The sequence below is a fragment of the Argentina silus genome (genome assembly GCF_951799395.1).
Source record: "Argentina silus genome assembly, chromosome: 17".
Lineage (NCBI taxonomy): Eukaryota > Metazoa > Chordata > Actinopteri > Argentiniformes > Argentinidae > Argentina > Argentina silus.
The window spans coordinates 6,584,162-6,598,140 of NC_139671.1; the positions used below are offsets into that span (position 1 = coordinate 6,584,162).

General features: G+C 48.9%; 2 protein-coding genes across 2 annotated transcripts; both read left to right on the forward strand.

Annotated features, from left to right (window-relative positions):
• Window positions 1-4,432: 4,432 nt before the first annotated feature.
• Window positions 4,433-8,394, forward strand: eva1aa (eva-1 homolog A, regulator of programmed cell death a). The gene is made up of 2 exons (XM_083688410.1): window positions 4,433-4,526; window positions 6,126-8,394. The coding sequence occupies exons 1-2, from the start codon at window positions 4,442-4,444 to the stop codon at window positions 6,509-6,511; spliced, it is 471 nt and encodes a 156-aa protein (XP_083544536.1). The 5' UTR covers window positions 4,433-4,441; the 3' UTR covers window positions 6,512-8,394.
• Window positions 8,395-9,604: 1,210 nt separating this feature from the next.
• On the forward strand, window positions 9,605-13,856 carry efhc1 (EF-hand domain (C-terminal) containing 1; the record flags this gene model as incomplete). Its single annotated transcript, XM_083688701.1, has 10 exons — window positions 9,605-9,667; window positions 10,059-10,280; window positions 10,529-10,816; window positions 11,151-11,300; window positions 11,465-11,657; window positions 11,838-12,058; window positions 12,472-12,612; window positions 12,843-13,056; window positions 13,419-13,601; window positions 13,825-13,856. 10 exons carry the CDS (start codon window positions 9,605-9,607, stop codon window positions 13,854-13,856), a joined length of 1,707 nt encoding a protein of 568 aa, XP_083544827.1.
• Between the last annotated feature and the right edge of the window lie 123 nt (window positions 13,857-13,979).

Below are 13,979 nucleotides of genomic sequence, written 5' to 3' on the forward strand. Positions count from 1 at the left end.
TGTCTGAGTGAGTTCATGAAATTGTGTCAGAATGCTGAAAAGCGTGAGTTTGTGTGTGTGCGTGCGCGTGCGTGTGTGTGTTCACGCATGTGTGTGTGTGTGTGTGTGTGTGTGTGTGTGTGTGTGTCAGTAGTGACGACAGGGCCATCACGGCGTCTCCCAGCTGTGACCTGAGGCCACATGTGCAGCCAATTAGGCCTAATCAGAGTGCTGTAATCATGGGCGTGGGGGGGGGTGGGGTGGCAGGGTGGCAAGGAGAAGAGGGGGGTGGGGTGGGGTGGGGGGGGGGGGTGGAGGGTTGAGACCCATGATTAGTGTGTCAGTCTGATGAGGGGGGTGCTGCCAAGAATCATATTTCAATTTTTCTCTCTCTCTTTTTCTCCCTCTCTTCCCCACCCCCCACCCCCCTCCTCTGATTTCGCTCTGTTTGTTTTGGGTATGGCAACCTCTTGCCCCTTCTCTCCACATGGTGGGCAGAGCCAGGCCAGGGCCGTCTGGAATTGTATTCAGCGGGAAACTCTTTTGAAGTTCCTTCAATCTCGCCGGCGGACAGAGGACTCTTTTTTTAGCGGAACATTGGACTCGCCTGTCGGGCTCCCTGCATAAACAGGGATAAATCTTTCTCTTTCTCTGTTTACCCGCAAAATTGCATAAATGCTAACATACTGTAAATCTTCATCTGCAGCTTTCTCTCTCTATAGTCACCACAACTGGCCGCTCCAAAACGCCCCTTGAATCGGAATATGAGTGAAGGCTTTTTTCGGTGGAGGCCACGGTTGTGACAGCGGGTGTCTGCTGTGAGGCTGGCTCTCTCAGCGGAGGCTCTGACATGACGCAATGTTTAAGGCTCTGTTGTTCTCAGTGAACAATACCACAGTGTATAAAGTTAAATAGTCATAGTTTTTATATATATATATATATATATATGATCATATAGTGTAAGCCTGGAGTATCCAGAGAGAGAGAGAAGGGGCCTCAGCTGTCGGGGCTATGTGAGGTCTGCGCCAGGGCTTTTTATTGGCTCTCTGGAGCGCAGCCCGAAAACGTCTCAGGAAATTTAGCCGTTGGTGTGTTTATTCACCGAGGCTTTCGAACAAATAGCCCGTTTTTCTCCAAATCGCGTTTCACTTTTTCAACTCTACGGTTAGTGCCTTGTACTGCTGATCTCAGCAAAAACAGGCTGGATTTTGTTGTTTTTTTTTTTTTTTTTTTTCACAATGGGCTGTTTTGGTCCAGGCCAGTGGAAATTGAGGGGGGACGGACAGACAGACAGACAGACAGACAGATACGGAGAGAGAGAGACAGACAGACACAGAGAGAGAGAGAGAGAGAGAGACAGAGAGAGAGAGAGAGAGACAGACATACAGACAGAGAGAGAGAGAGACAGACAGAAAGACAGACAGACAGACAGACGGTGTGTGGGCAGTAAATCACCCGTGATACGGACAGTCAAACACGGTGACCAGAGTGCGGTTAGGCTCGCAAAACCACATGTGAGGGGGTAGGAATGTATAACCCGTTGCATTGTGGGAGTGTGTCTGGGTCGAGAGTGCGGTTCCTGACTCACAGGATGTTGTGAGGTTTGTGAGGTCGGAGGGGTGGGGGGGGGGGGGGAGCGGTAAGTTTCGGGAATAGCCCCTGTGGGGTCAGAAGTGTGTGAATCACGGTCGTGACTTGGTCGTGTCATCTACCTCAGTCCCCCCTCTCCAGTCCCCCTTCTCCAGCCTCCTCACACACACACACACACACACACACACACACACACACACACACACACACACACACACACACACTCTCTCCAGATTGTGGAGCTATTTCTGGGGTTTTTTGTTTGCCCAATTAACTCTCTCTCTCTCTCTGTCTCTCTACCTTTCCTCCCTCACCCCTTTCTCTCCCCCTCCCTCTCTCCCTCTCTCCAGTCCCAAAGAAGTTGCTGCAGGAGCCAGGTCCCAGACTCCCTGTGTACCCTCTGCCGCCCCGCGCCCATGACCCCAACGTGGTTGGAGACAGCGCCCCCCCAGATGGGACCTCAGTCATAACCTCTGACTCTGTGCCAGGTAAGCCCCCCCCCCCCTCCCCAGGAGAACACTCAACACAAAACAGCCCCCCAGTGCCTATTTTGAGCCAGGGTTCAAATACACTTTGAAGTCAGGGTCTCAAGTACGCCCATATGTGCGCCGAAGTGGATAGAGATTCAGTTTGCTCTGTTTTTTGCCCAATAAAAACCCCCTCGTTTGGGCTACTTTACTTTTTGGTATCATCAAATACTTACATCATTTCACGATGTTCCCAGAGAGAGAGAGAGAGAGAGAGAGAGAGAGAGGAGAGAGAGAGAGAGAGAGAGAGAAACAGTGAGGATGAAACACAAACAAAGCATTCATCATTCATGAGGGAGGATGGCCAGAGTCCAAAACACTAATTGCTTTCCCCAGACCCACCAGCGCAACACTGATTAGGAGGATAGAAAAATGACAGCAGGAGAGGAGGAGGAGGAGGAGGAGGCGGAGGAGGAAGGTTCTGACAGTTCGTCATGCGCTTCAACACACGCAAGCCTCACACGACCCATCTGGAAAAGCCGGTTTCCATCTCAAAATCTGGAAAAGGAGACGAGGACCACGAACATGCTTTTCTTTTCTTTTTTTTGTTTGTTTTTAGACACGTTGGCTACCATTTTTCCATCGACGATAAATCTCTCCAATCTCGATCGGTCTCATTTCCTGTTGTTATTTTCATTTTTTTCAGCTGAACGAAGGGAGGAACGAAGAACAGGTTCTATATGTTCTTCTAAAAAAACAAAAAACAAAACATCAAATCTCTCTGTTTGATACCATCTCTTTTCCAGAGTTGTTTCCATGAAGGAACAGTCTCTGTCTCTCAGGAGAGGGCTGTGATGTATGGGTAGGATGTTAGCCGATGTGTGCCACAGCGGTGGGTCCAGGTGGAAACACTTACTACCTCAGTCAGTAGTTCCACTCTAAACTGTATATATCAGATAAAGGCAGCCTGACACACCTTGTAGCTCCTGCAATTAGAGGTCCCGAGTCTGTGTGTGTATGTGTATGTGACAGCCCCACACACACACACACACACACACACACACACACACACACACACAGACATTGACGCAGACACACGTGCGTGCACTTACGATGCATGCACACACACACACACACACACACATACACACACACACAGACATTGACGCAGACACACGTGCGTGCACTTACGATGCATACACACACACACACACACACACACACACACACACACACACACAGACATTGACGCAGACACACATGCGTGCACTTACGATGCATACACACACACACACACACACGTACCGACACACACACACACACACACACACACAAACACACACACACACACAAACACAAACACACAGGTAGGTAGGTCTAGGACACTTAATTCATGCTCTCTCTCTCTCTCTGTGTTTACACTGGCTGTCTGGCTGAAGTGTTCTGTATGCACTGAAGCGTTGCACGTAAACATCTAACCCAGGCCAGGCCTGTTTCACATGCCAGGTTCAGATGACAGTGTGTGTTGCCCACCTCCCGATAAACACACAGACAAGAGTGGTGCTTGAGAGAGCGAAGAGGGCCCCTGTCCAGACTATTCATTATGAGTCTTAAGTAAGTCACCAAACCACCATGTCCTCTGGTGATCACTCCACCCGCCCATCCACAGAGTACAGTCAGTGCCAGCGGAAGGACCCGTACTGTGACTAAAAAATGACGATGAAATCCGTTTTCCCTGAAACCGCAAACAGAACGGTCCACGAGATGTGAGGGAGATTTCGGAAACATGATGAAACTTGAAAAAAAAAACGTTTTCCATGTGGGACCGTTCCCCGAAATGCGCTGACTCATGAGCTCCGCAAGAGCTTGGTGGAACGCTGAGCTCTGAATCACTTAGACGACCCTGCGTGTGATGTAGCTCCAAATACTGTATATTACAGTACAGATATGTACAGGGAGAAAACCAAGGCCACGGGGGACGTGTGTCTGTGAGACTCAGCGGCCTACTCACAGTCCTCTACTGTTACTGTAAATGAACCTCCTTCGCTTAGGAAATCGTTTTATGCCAAACAAATGTATTGGAAAAGTACTGGTGTTTCCAGACACAGCCCAGATGTGCAGTCTGAGTCAGTGGTCTCATTGGTTACGGTTAGGGTTAGTCTAATCTCTGATTCTGAACTCCTAACTGTATTTCAGCTGTTGAGTCTCCACAGTCTGACCCTGGTGTTGTCCCCCCCCCCCCCCCCATCTTCCCCACAGGAAAGAAAAAGCGAGGGAGGGAGTCTGGCTCCTACTCCGGGGAAGAGAAGACGTCTGTGGGAGGAGGAGTGGGAGGAGTGGGAGGAGGAGGAGGAGGAGGAGGAGGAGTGGATGAGAGACCCCCCCGTCCCCCCCGCCCCCCGGACATGAACCCTGTCATCAACGACTCGGCCGGCAGCGCCAACATGGCCCTCATCAGCAACGCGCTGGCCGCCTACACCTTCATATCAGGTACCCACGGCAACCCCTTCACACAACGTCACCGCCACGTGAGGTCAGACCTCGGTTTCTCTGTAGATGTACAGTACACACGTCTGTCACTCGACACGGTTGTTTTCCGGGGGGGGGGCTTAGTCCACGGTTTGATTCCGACCCTCGACATATCTTGCATCTTATCCCTCCTCTCTCTCTCACCCATCCTTCCTGTAAATCTCGACTGTTTCTATCCCAATAAAGCAGACATTTTTAAATACATCAAATGTTTTCTACACTAGATCTATGTTCAATATTCGGGCGTTCTTCAACACAGTGGTCAGCGATGCAGTAATGTTTATGATTAGAGAACCTCCACCCTTGTTTCTCAAATGCCCTAGATGAAGGATTGAATCGGCGTAGAGTTTGGGTTTTGAGGGGCGAGAGCAGCTCTGTAGGCCTGTATCAAGGACGCTGATGCTAAGGGATGTGATGTGACCTGGGTGTTCCAGTGTGTGGTTTTCAGCGGTGTTTAGCTGTGGGTGGTACTGCTCTGTGGGTAGAACCTGGACCCACATTCCCTCTCCCTGTGACTGAGGGGTGGACAAATAACAGGCCCGAGGAATGCAGATGTGGAGTAGAGATACCGTACCTCCTTCCTTATACACACACACACACACACACACACACACACACACACACATACACACACACACAATGTCCATCCCCATACGTCACCTGCTCCAGCCAGCTGCTAAAATACACGTTGGGGGGAGAGAGAGAGAGAGGAGGAGAGAGGGGTCTTTTCCTGTTTCTTTACCTCCCACTCGGACAGGCAAATAAACACACTTCCTGCATGGTAAAATAGACACACACACACACACACACACACGGCACACACAGTCAAATAAACAACCATGCAGTAGTGTACATAGCCTAGGGGTCTATAGGCAGTGTAGCCAGCAAAACCCCGGGCTGAACACAAATAAACACTAACATATACAGAAGGTTGAACATCGCTGGAGCCAAAGAGATGAGGTAGAGAGATTACGTCAGGGGGGTAGAAGAGACGACTATATGTCCTGTCTCTCTCCCTCCATCTCTCCATCTCTCTCTCTCTCTCTCTCTCTCTCTCTCTCTTTCTCTCTCTGTCTCTTTCTCTCTCTGTCTCTGTCTCTGTCTCTCTCTCTCTCTCAACCGTGGCATCTCACCAAGTGTTGTTGTTGTTGTTGTTGTTATTTGTTTCTGATTCATTATGGTTATTGTATTATGTCCTAGCAGTCACAGTCATGGCTCTTTCATTGGGCTTTCCCATGCGTTGGTTTGAAACCGTGGCTCTCTGTGTTGAGCGTAACGTGCTGCTGCTGCCTCAGTGTAACCTGGTGTGTCAAGGCCAGCCTGACGGTTGAGCAGAACAGAACAGGCCGAGCAAAAGATTTTTTCCCGCTTCCTTCAAAGACTTCAAAGGCATCAGAACCTGATGCACACGACGGTAGAGAGAGAGAGAGATATACCAGGAGTCATTTCCTGGCGAACATCCTTGTGAACTTTTGTGCTCGATGAATAACCATTTTGTGGATTCCCCCCCCCTCCACTACCCACCCACCCACCTCTCTCTCTCTCTCTCTCTGTGTGTAGACCACCCGGAGCGAGCAGCGCTGTTCTTCGTGTGCGGCGTGTGCCTGGGTCTCTTCCTGACCCTCTTCGCCCTGGTGGTCCAGATCTCCTGCCGCACCGACTGCCAGCCCCACCGCCGGCCCACCGCCGCCGCCAAGAAGCGGGCACGGCCCGCCGACAGCTCGTCCGACTCCAGCGACTCGGACTCGGACTGGGAGACCACGTCGGACCTTTCGGCGCGCCGGCACCGGCGTTTCGAGCGCACGCTCAACATGAACGTGTTCACGTCGGCCGAGGAGCTGGAGCGCGCCCAGCGGCTAGAGGAGAGGGAAAGGATCATACGGGAGATCTGGATGAACGGTCAGCCCGACGTCCCCGGCACACGCAGCCTCAACCGCTATTACTGAGGAGGAGGACTGCAAATGGACCGCTAAATGGTGGTGGTGGTGGATGAGGTGGGGATGGGTGGGGGGGGGGGGGGGGGTCTGAGGCCCCTTTAAACTTGATACGGTCGCGTGTGTGTGCGGCGACCGCAAAAACAAAGGAACACTTTGGGGTTTGGGGGAGGGATGGAGCAACCCCCGCCGCCCCCACCCCCCTGCCATCTCTCACCCCTCCCGGACCTGCTTTTGCGTAAGTGTGCGACCGCAATAGGACCACCACTCTGCTGGGGGGGGTTTAGAACCACCGACTAAGGAGGAGCGTGACCGTGGCAGACCCAGGAAGACAGCACTATCTCTCTGTCTGTCTGTCTGTCTGTCTGTCTGTCTGTCTGTCTGTCTGTTTGTTTCCTTGTGGCCCCTCTGTTTTTTGCAGTGAGAATAAGCTCATCCTCCCCAGCATGGTAAGCTTAGCCAGAAACCTGCCTCTCTGATAGGTGGAGGCGCGGGTGTGTGTTGGGGGGGGGGGTCATCTGCTACACTGCACTGCACTGCTTTTGACCTCCGGCCCTGCCTAAAGTGGAGGCTCATGGGGGGGTATACCTGCCCCACAGACAGGAGCAGAGCTGTATAGACTTGACAGGTGACTTAAGGACAGTTGACTCCTGTCCCAGTGGATGTGGAGGTAATAGGCAGCTCTGGAAGACTATAAAGGCTTGCTGCTTTTCTATGCTCACTCACCCACCCCCCCCCCACCCACCCACCCACCCCCCCCAGTATTCTAAATGGATGAATGGGGTCTGGAGAGCCATGAAACTCCCAGTGGAACAATGAACAGTATGGTGGGAGAGTGGACCCATGATGTTACAGTCAATCCTCGAGGAAGAGACCCCCAACGTCAACCAACCGTCGCTGCCTTTGAACTTTGAACCAAAATGTGTTTTTTTTGGAATTCATCTCAGCCCTTATGAAATCTATTTTATAATATTTAATAGTTTTATTGTTGTTGTGTATTTTTTTTTTTTTTTCATTTTTCTTTTTTTGGTTCATTTATGGTTATTATGAGATATTTTTATACTGTGGCGAAGCTTGTCTGGCACCTCAGGGATGTAATCCTGTTGTTTCTGTGTGGTTGTTATATTTGCTTCCTAAGAAGGGGATCAGTCCATTACTCCAGATGTGTCAGCATTTAAAAAAAGAACAAAACATCATGTTGGAAAGCCTCAAAGAGGCTCAGTGATTTATGAAGCTTATTTTTGATATATGTCATGCACAGTGCAGTGCCTTACCTAGCTACAAGGATGTCTTTTGGCGTAAAAAGAGCCCAGTCAAGCAATCAGTAATCGATCTCAATCAATTCTGATCTGGTTTTTCGTGTGTTCCCCATTCACTATGTTTCTCACTTTGCCAAATAGGCTTAGGTGTGTTGTCCAAATGAAAAGTTAATGGCTATGTCTACGTCAAGCATTGCACTTGTTATCATGCAGAAATTGATGTACATAAACCAGATCATGCTAATTGTATACCAGTGGATGAGCTCCATAAGATTACTGTGGTGGTCATGACTAGTGTTGACCCCCGTGGGACATGGTAGGACTATCTGTCAGGTTATTGGTTATTGTATTATCATGTTGTTCATATAATATAAGCTATTATCAATCCAGTTCTGTTGCACTGGGTTTAACCATAGGAATGATGGTTTTTCATAAGAAGTTTGAACTTTTCTTGACTGAGAGGTGAGTTGAGAATACACAGGGCATATTGTGGTCATCAACACTCAGACTGCCACCCGTATATGGTTTTATATTGAAATAGCTTTTGTGTTTCAATTTGAATGGGACTAAAATATGCCAAGAGCTGGTAAGTGAGACCAAATAGGCCTATGACTCCTGTGCTTGAAATAAACTGTGTTGAAAATAAGGACGTGACTAGATTTTTCTATTTTTTTTTCCTCCCTCTTAAAAAAAACAACCACACATAATGAGTCAACACATTGCACAGAAGTGTAATTTTATGATGAGCATGGTGCGCCACCTGGCGGTGAGATATAAAGTTACACTGTATCATGCATAATAATGCACTACTACCTTGTCAACATTTATCATGACCAGTGACACTGTGGGACGACGTGTTTAAGCAGGCAGTGTGTCTGTATGATATAAAGAATATAGAAGAAAAGTACATGGTTGACCAAGACTTACATCAAGATCATCATTGATGCCTCTAATAATTACTTTCAAATAGGAACCACTAGAAATAAAAATGTGTGTGTGTGTGTGTGTGTGTGTGAGAGAGAGAGAGAGTGTGTGTGTCTGTGTCTGTCTGTGTGTGTATGTTTGTCTGTCTGTCTGTCTGTCCTGCCCTTCCCTGCGTGAGGTCCATTACTGAAGCTGTTTGACCTCCTCCATGTCCATTTCCAGGTCCTCTGAGGGTTTTAGAGGAGCCAGACCCTCACTCTTGTCACTCTGCTTGGGCTTGTAGGGAAGAGAGACCCTCTCCTTCTGGATCCTCTGCTCTCTGTGTTTCCTCAACAGAGACATGATCTCTTCTTTCTGCTTGGCCATGTTCATGTATCTCTGTCGTTCCTCCTGTCTCTGCTGCTGATCGGGATCTTGGAGTCTCTTTCGGGGGTCTGAGGTTGATTTGCGGGCAGCAGCACTCGTGTCGTGCGGTCGGGCCACCGGCAACCTCTGGCGGATATCGGATGATACCAGGCGGGACTCGAGCGGCGGCAGTAGGGACAGGGAGTTCCAGAGAAGCTTGGCATGAAACACGTCCTCTGAAGACGAACCGTCAAACACGGTAAAGTATGTATCAATATCCGACTCCTCTACCCCAGCCATGACCAGTTATTTCCCCGCTGGCTGTTTGCTTATCAAAGTTGAGAGTGCAGCGCCAACTACAGTCGTTCGTGTATTTTTCGCGTGTTGTTAATGTGTTTATATTTTCCATGGCAACTGCTACCCTTCTTCTTGTTTCCTTGGACACCTCGGGATATTTAAACGATCCATGCGAGTTCGTCGATAATCGTGAAATGTTTTGTAAGGAGTAATAGATATCTAGCTTACTAGTATTTTGAAGGAACAAATAACTTGTTGCAACTTTTGAGCATCAAAAGCAATGTCTGTAAACACGGTGCATGGATTGCCGTTTTTACCAGGGAACACCTTTCGGCATATGACGGTAAGATTGTTACCATTTGAGCATGATGAATTGGTTGCAACAGGCCACTGGTGATGCTCTGGAATATGGCCCCATTATGGCAAGGAAAGCCTTCAAATGGCAAATGAGTGTTTTTGTCATCTGTGTTTAGTATTACATATGATTTTAGTTGTACGCAGATGCTCAGCTTTGTGAGTGAATGAGTGAGTTAATTATTTAGGAGTGGAACCTGATACATGAGAAATGGCGACTGCAGAACTGAACTGGCTACACATTTGAAAAGACAACTACCAAGTTGCCTTCTGTTATTGTTTTTATAATTGTGTTATTTCAATCAATTTGACAAATAGCTACATTGGGCAAAACATTTACAATTCCCTTCTCCTTGACACTTTTGAATATTTGTGTCTAGAAGTCTGATTTCCATCGTCCCCACACGTTGGACTATAAGAATGGGTATGCCCTGCCACACCGCCCCACGGTAGGTATTGGACATGCCCCTCTCCTGTCAGACCAACTGACCCAGAATGAGATCAACCAGCTGTCCAACCAGACCCCTGCGCTCACCTATGGCACCACCCACCACAGCCCAGCACTGGACTTCATCCCTGCTCATGTCGCCTATGACAAGAAGGTATTACTGTACATTTCTTACAATGGAATACAGGAAGAGCCTGGTAGCTATGACATTTGATCATTGTTTTGTTTAAACAGAGGGGCCATGACATAAAGGGATTATTGGGGGTTTTATGTCTTGATATCTTAATCCGAGCTAATTTCAAAAGCACTGGGAAAACTCAACATTCTTCCATTTCTACACACTTTGGATTTCTGTTTTCTCTCCCCTTCTCTCTCTCCCCTGACTCCTTTCTTCCTCTCTAGGTGCTGCGTTTCTATGCTTACTTCCAGCATGCGGTGCAGCACTCTCCTGAGGAGGAGTACCGCGTGCGTCCCGTGGTCATCTACTACTACCTGGAGGACGACAGCATGTGCATCATCGAGCCTGTGGTGGAGAACTCTGGGATACCGCAGGGCAAGCTGATCAAGCGCCAGCAGCTACCAAAGAATGACCGTGGGGACCACTACCACTGGAAGGACCTCAACCTGGGCATGGACTTGTGTGTGTATGGCACCGTCTACCATGTCACGCACTGTGATACATACACACAGGTATGCATCAGACACACACACATAAACATCATACACAATTATACAGGTGACACCTCATGCACTGCAACTCGCACAAATAAAAAATACCCCCTACACATACATAGTGACACAAACACAGGTAAACACACACTGCGTCATGCACTGAAATATGTGTATTGTCAGAGTCCACTTACATTATTATGCTTTTTGTGTCAGTTTGTCTGTTTGAATGATTTTGTTGTTGCTCTTTGTTTGCACAATGTTAACCTCTCAGATCAGACACCATAGGCGTACTGTCTGTGTCTATGCTGTGGTAAGCGTGCTGATTGTGTCTGCAATGTGTCTGATTGGTCAGGAGTTCATGGAGAGTGAGGGTCTGGTTCTGAACGAGCCTGAGCCCACCCCTGTTGACCCCTACATCACGCTCCGCACGCAGCCCCAGCGCTCCTACATCACCCCCTCCAACTTCGATCGCCTCAGGCAGTTCCTCACCATGGACCGCAGGGTGACCGCTCTACATCCCCTTTACCTCCCATCATGACCATAAGTGCTCATGATCATTTTGGCATTCTCATCCCTCATTCTACATATACGTATGTCATACTTTGAGACCCCCCCTGCCGCAGTGTGACCCCCCCTGACTCTGGAACGTTCCTGCCTCTTCTGTAGGTGCTGCGTTTCTTTGCCCTGTGGGACCACACTGACACCCTGTATGGGGAGGCCAGGCCGGTCACCATCCAGTACTACCTGGTGGATGACTCGGTGGAGATCCGCGAGGTCCACGAAGCTAACAGTGGCCGGGACCCCTTCCCTGTCCTGCTCCGGAGACAGAGGCTGCCCAAGAACATCAAAGCAGCCTGCGGTTAGTCCTGTTTCACACCCTACGAGTGACAATGATAGTCTCTCTGTTACAATCGCCACCACGATAAGACGATTAGCCAGCTGAAGCAAGACCACAACATTTCCTCAACATTCCTTTTCTAGTAAGTTCTGTGGTATTTGGTGGAGTGAGTGTGTGATCTGTCTCCTTTCTTCTCTATAGAGCCCTTTCCTACCTGTGTGCTGGAGGTCTCGCCACAGGAAGTGCATCAGTTCTACTCCCCCATGGACTTCAAGGTGGGCGAGACCCTCAAGCTAATGGGGAGGCGCTTCCTGCTGTATGACTGTGATGAGTTCACCAAGAACTTCTATGAAAAGAACCACCCCGACATTGTGCTCAACCCCAAGCCGATGCCTAAGAAGGCGGAGAAGGACAGGAGTAAGGTAAGATCAGTCTGGCCTCTGTCTGTCTGTCTGTCTGTCTGTCTGTCTGTCTGTCTGTCTGTCTGTCTGTCTGTCTGTCTGTCTGTCTGTCTGTCTGTCTGTATGTATGTATGTCTGTGTCTACTACACCCGTGATGAAACGTCAAACTGTGTTTTACAGGAGCCTGAGTGTTCATGTGATCCCTAAACTACAACACATGTTTTTAATGAAAAGTTGGAGCATTGTCCTAGTTATTATTTCTGCAACCAAAGACCAAACCAAAGACACGGTACATTCTCCCTACATGATGTGATGTGTGGTGTGGGATCCAGTCCTGTCTTTCCAGTGTGTATGTGTGGATGTCCGCTCTCGGTCGGTCGGAACCCACTAAACCCCTTCCTCTCCTCTCTGACTGACCCCCCCCCCCCAACAGGAGGTTCCTCCCTACAACGGCTTTGGTTCTCTGGAGGACTCTCTTCAGAACTGCCTCTCCCTGATCCCTGAGCCGCCCAAGAAGGACCTGATGAAGATGCTGGAGAACGACCACAAAGTGCTGCGCTACGCTGCCAAGATGGTGAGAGACTGGACTGGACTAGGACGGACTGGACTGGACTGGACTGGACTGGACTGGACTGGACTGGACTGGACTAGAATAGAATACATATGTTGTCCACAAAAAAGTGGAAATGTTCCCTGGGGAGAGGGCTCTGGGAACCTGCCTGGGTCACCTAAATTATGTCATCGTACCATGTTGCTATTCATACTACTACATCTTATTGTTCTCTTGTCTCCCTGCCATCATAGGACTCCCAGAATCCTCAGGACGAGGGCAGACGCTTCATCCTCTCCTACTACCTGTCCAACGACATGATCAGTATTTTCGAGACGTCGACACGCAACTCTGGAATCATCGGTGGGAAGTTCCTGGAGAAGACTCGTATCTCCAAGCCAGGCTGTACCGTGGACTATCCGGAATTTTACGGCCCCGCGGACTTCGCCATTGGAGCCATCGTGGAAGGTGGGTAGTTGACAGGACTATTCTGTTCATAGAGAGCTCTAGCTTACTGTGTAAAGACTAGTATTCTCTCGATGTAGCTCCTCCTAAACCAGATTGATGTCGATGTGGTGGTCTTAAAAACTACTTAGCCCCATAATATGTGTCATAAATATATGTGGCCATATGTGGCCTTTTACCAACCTTTAAGTAACATGGCATTTACTAATAAATGATTTATGAAGCATTTATGTAGGCCTTATAAAGGGTTTGTGAAGCCTTCATAAGGCCTTTAAAGTTGCAATTTGTATTTGTAATATGGAAGTATTCTTTAGTTAACAATGATGTCCACCTCTATGACCCAAACGTAATTGCCGTCCTCTCAGTTTTCAGACACCGCTTCTTGCTGACCGATGCCGACCACTATGTGCTGAAGTACCTGGAATCTATCTCAGACCGGATCCCCTCTCAGACCCTGGACTCCCTGCGGCAGAGGCTGGGCCTGCTGGGGCTGGACCAGGGGGCTGACGCCCAGACTGAACCCCAATCTGGGACAGGCCTCAACTCAGGTAAAGGGCCTGTTTATTACCTATAGCTTACTGTAACGGGGGATGGGTCAAGCTCACGCCGGCTCAACTACAGTAGACTTGAATCCTCAATTACCAGATTGGGGATTCACAGTAGATTTAGGTAACTTTAACCCTATGTTTAACATTGAGTGCGTGAATAAACCAGATTCCACCACCCACACCTCACAGTATACTCATTCTTCTCCCCTCCCTTCTATTGTAGATGAACCTGATGGAGTAGAGCCCTCCTCATGAGGCTGAAGAGGGGTGTGGCTCTTCTACATGTCCTCTGACCTCTTTTATCCTCCTTTACAAATAACCTCAGCAGTATAACACAAACCCATGCAGTATCTTTCACATGCTAATAAATGTCATTCT

Bases quoted from the DNA above. Each gene is read 5' to 3' on its own strand.
- eva1aa (XM_083688410.1), top strand. From the start codon at position 4,442: ATGAACCCTGTCATCAACGACTCGGCCGGCAGCGCCAACATGGCCCTC. The intron at 4,527-6,125 runs GTACCCACGGCA...CTCTGTGTGTAG, and splicing joins CGCCTACACCTTCATATCAG to ACCACCCGGAGCGAGCAGCG.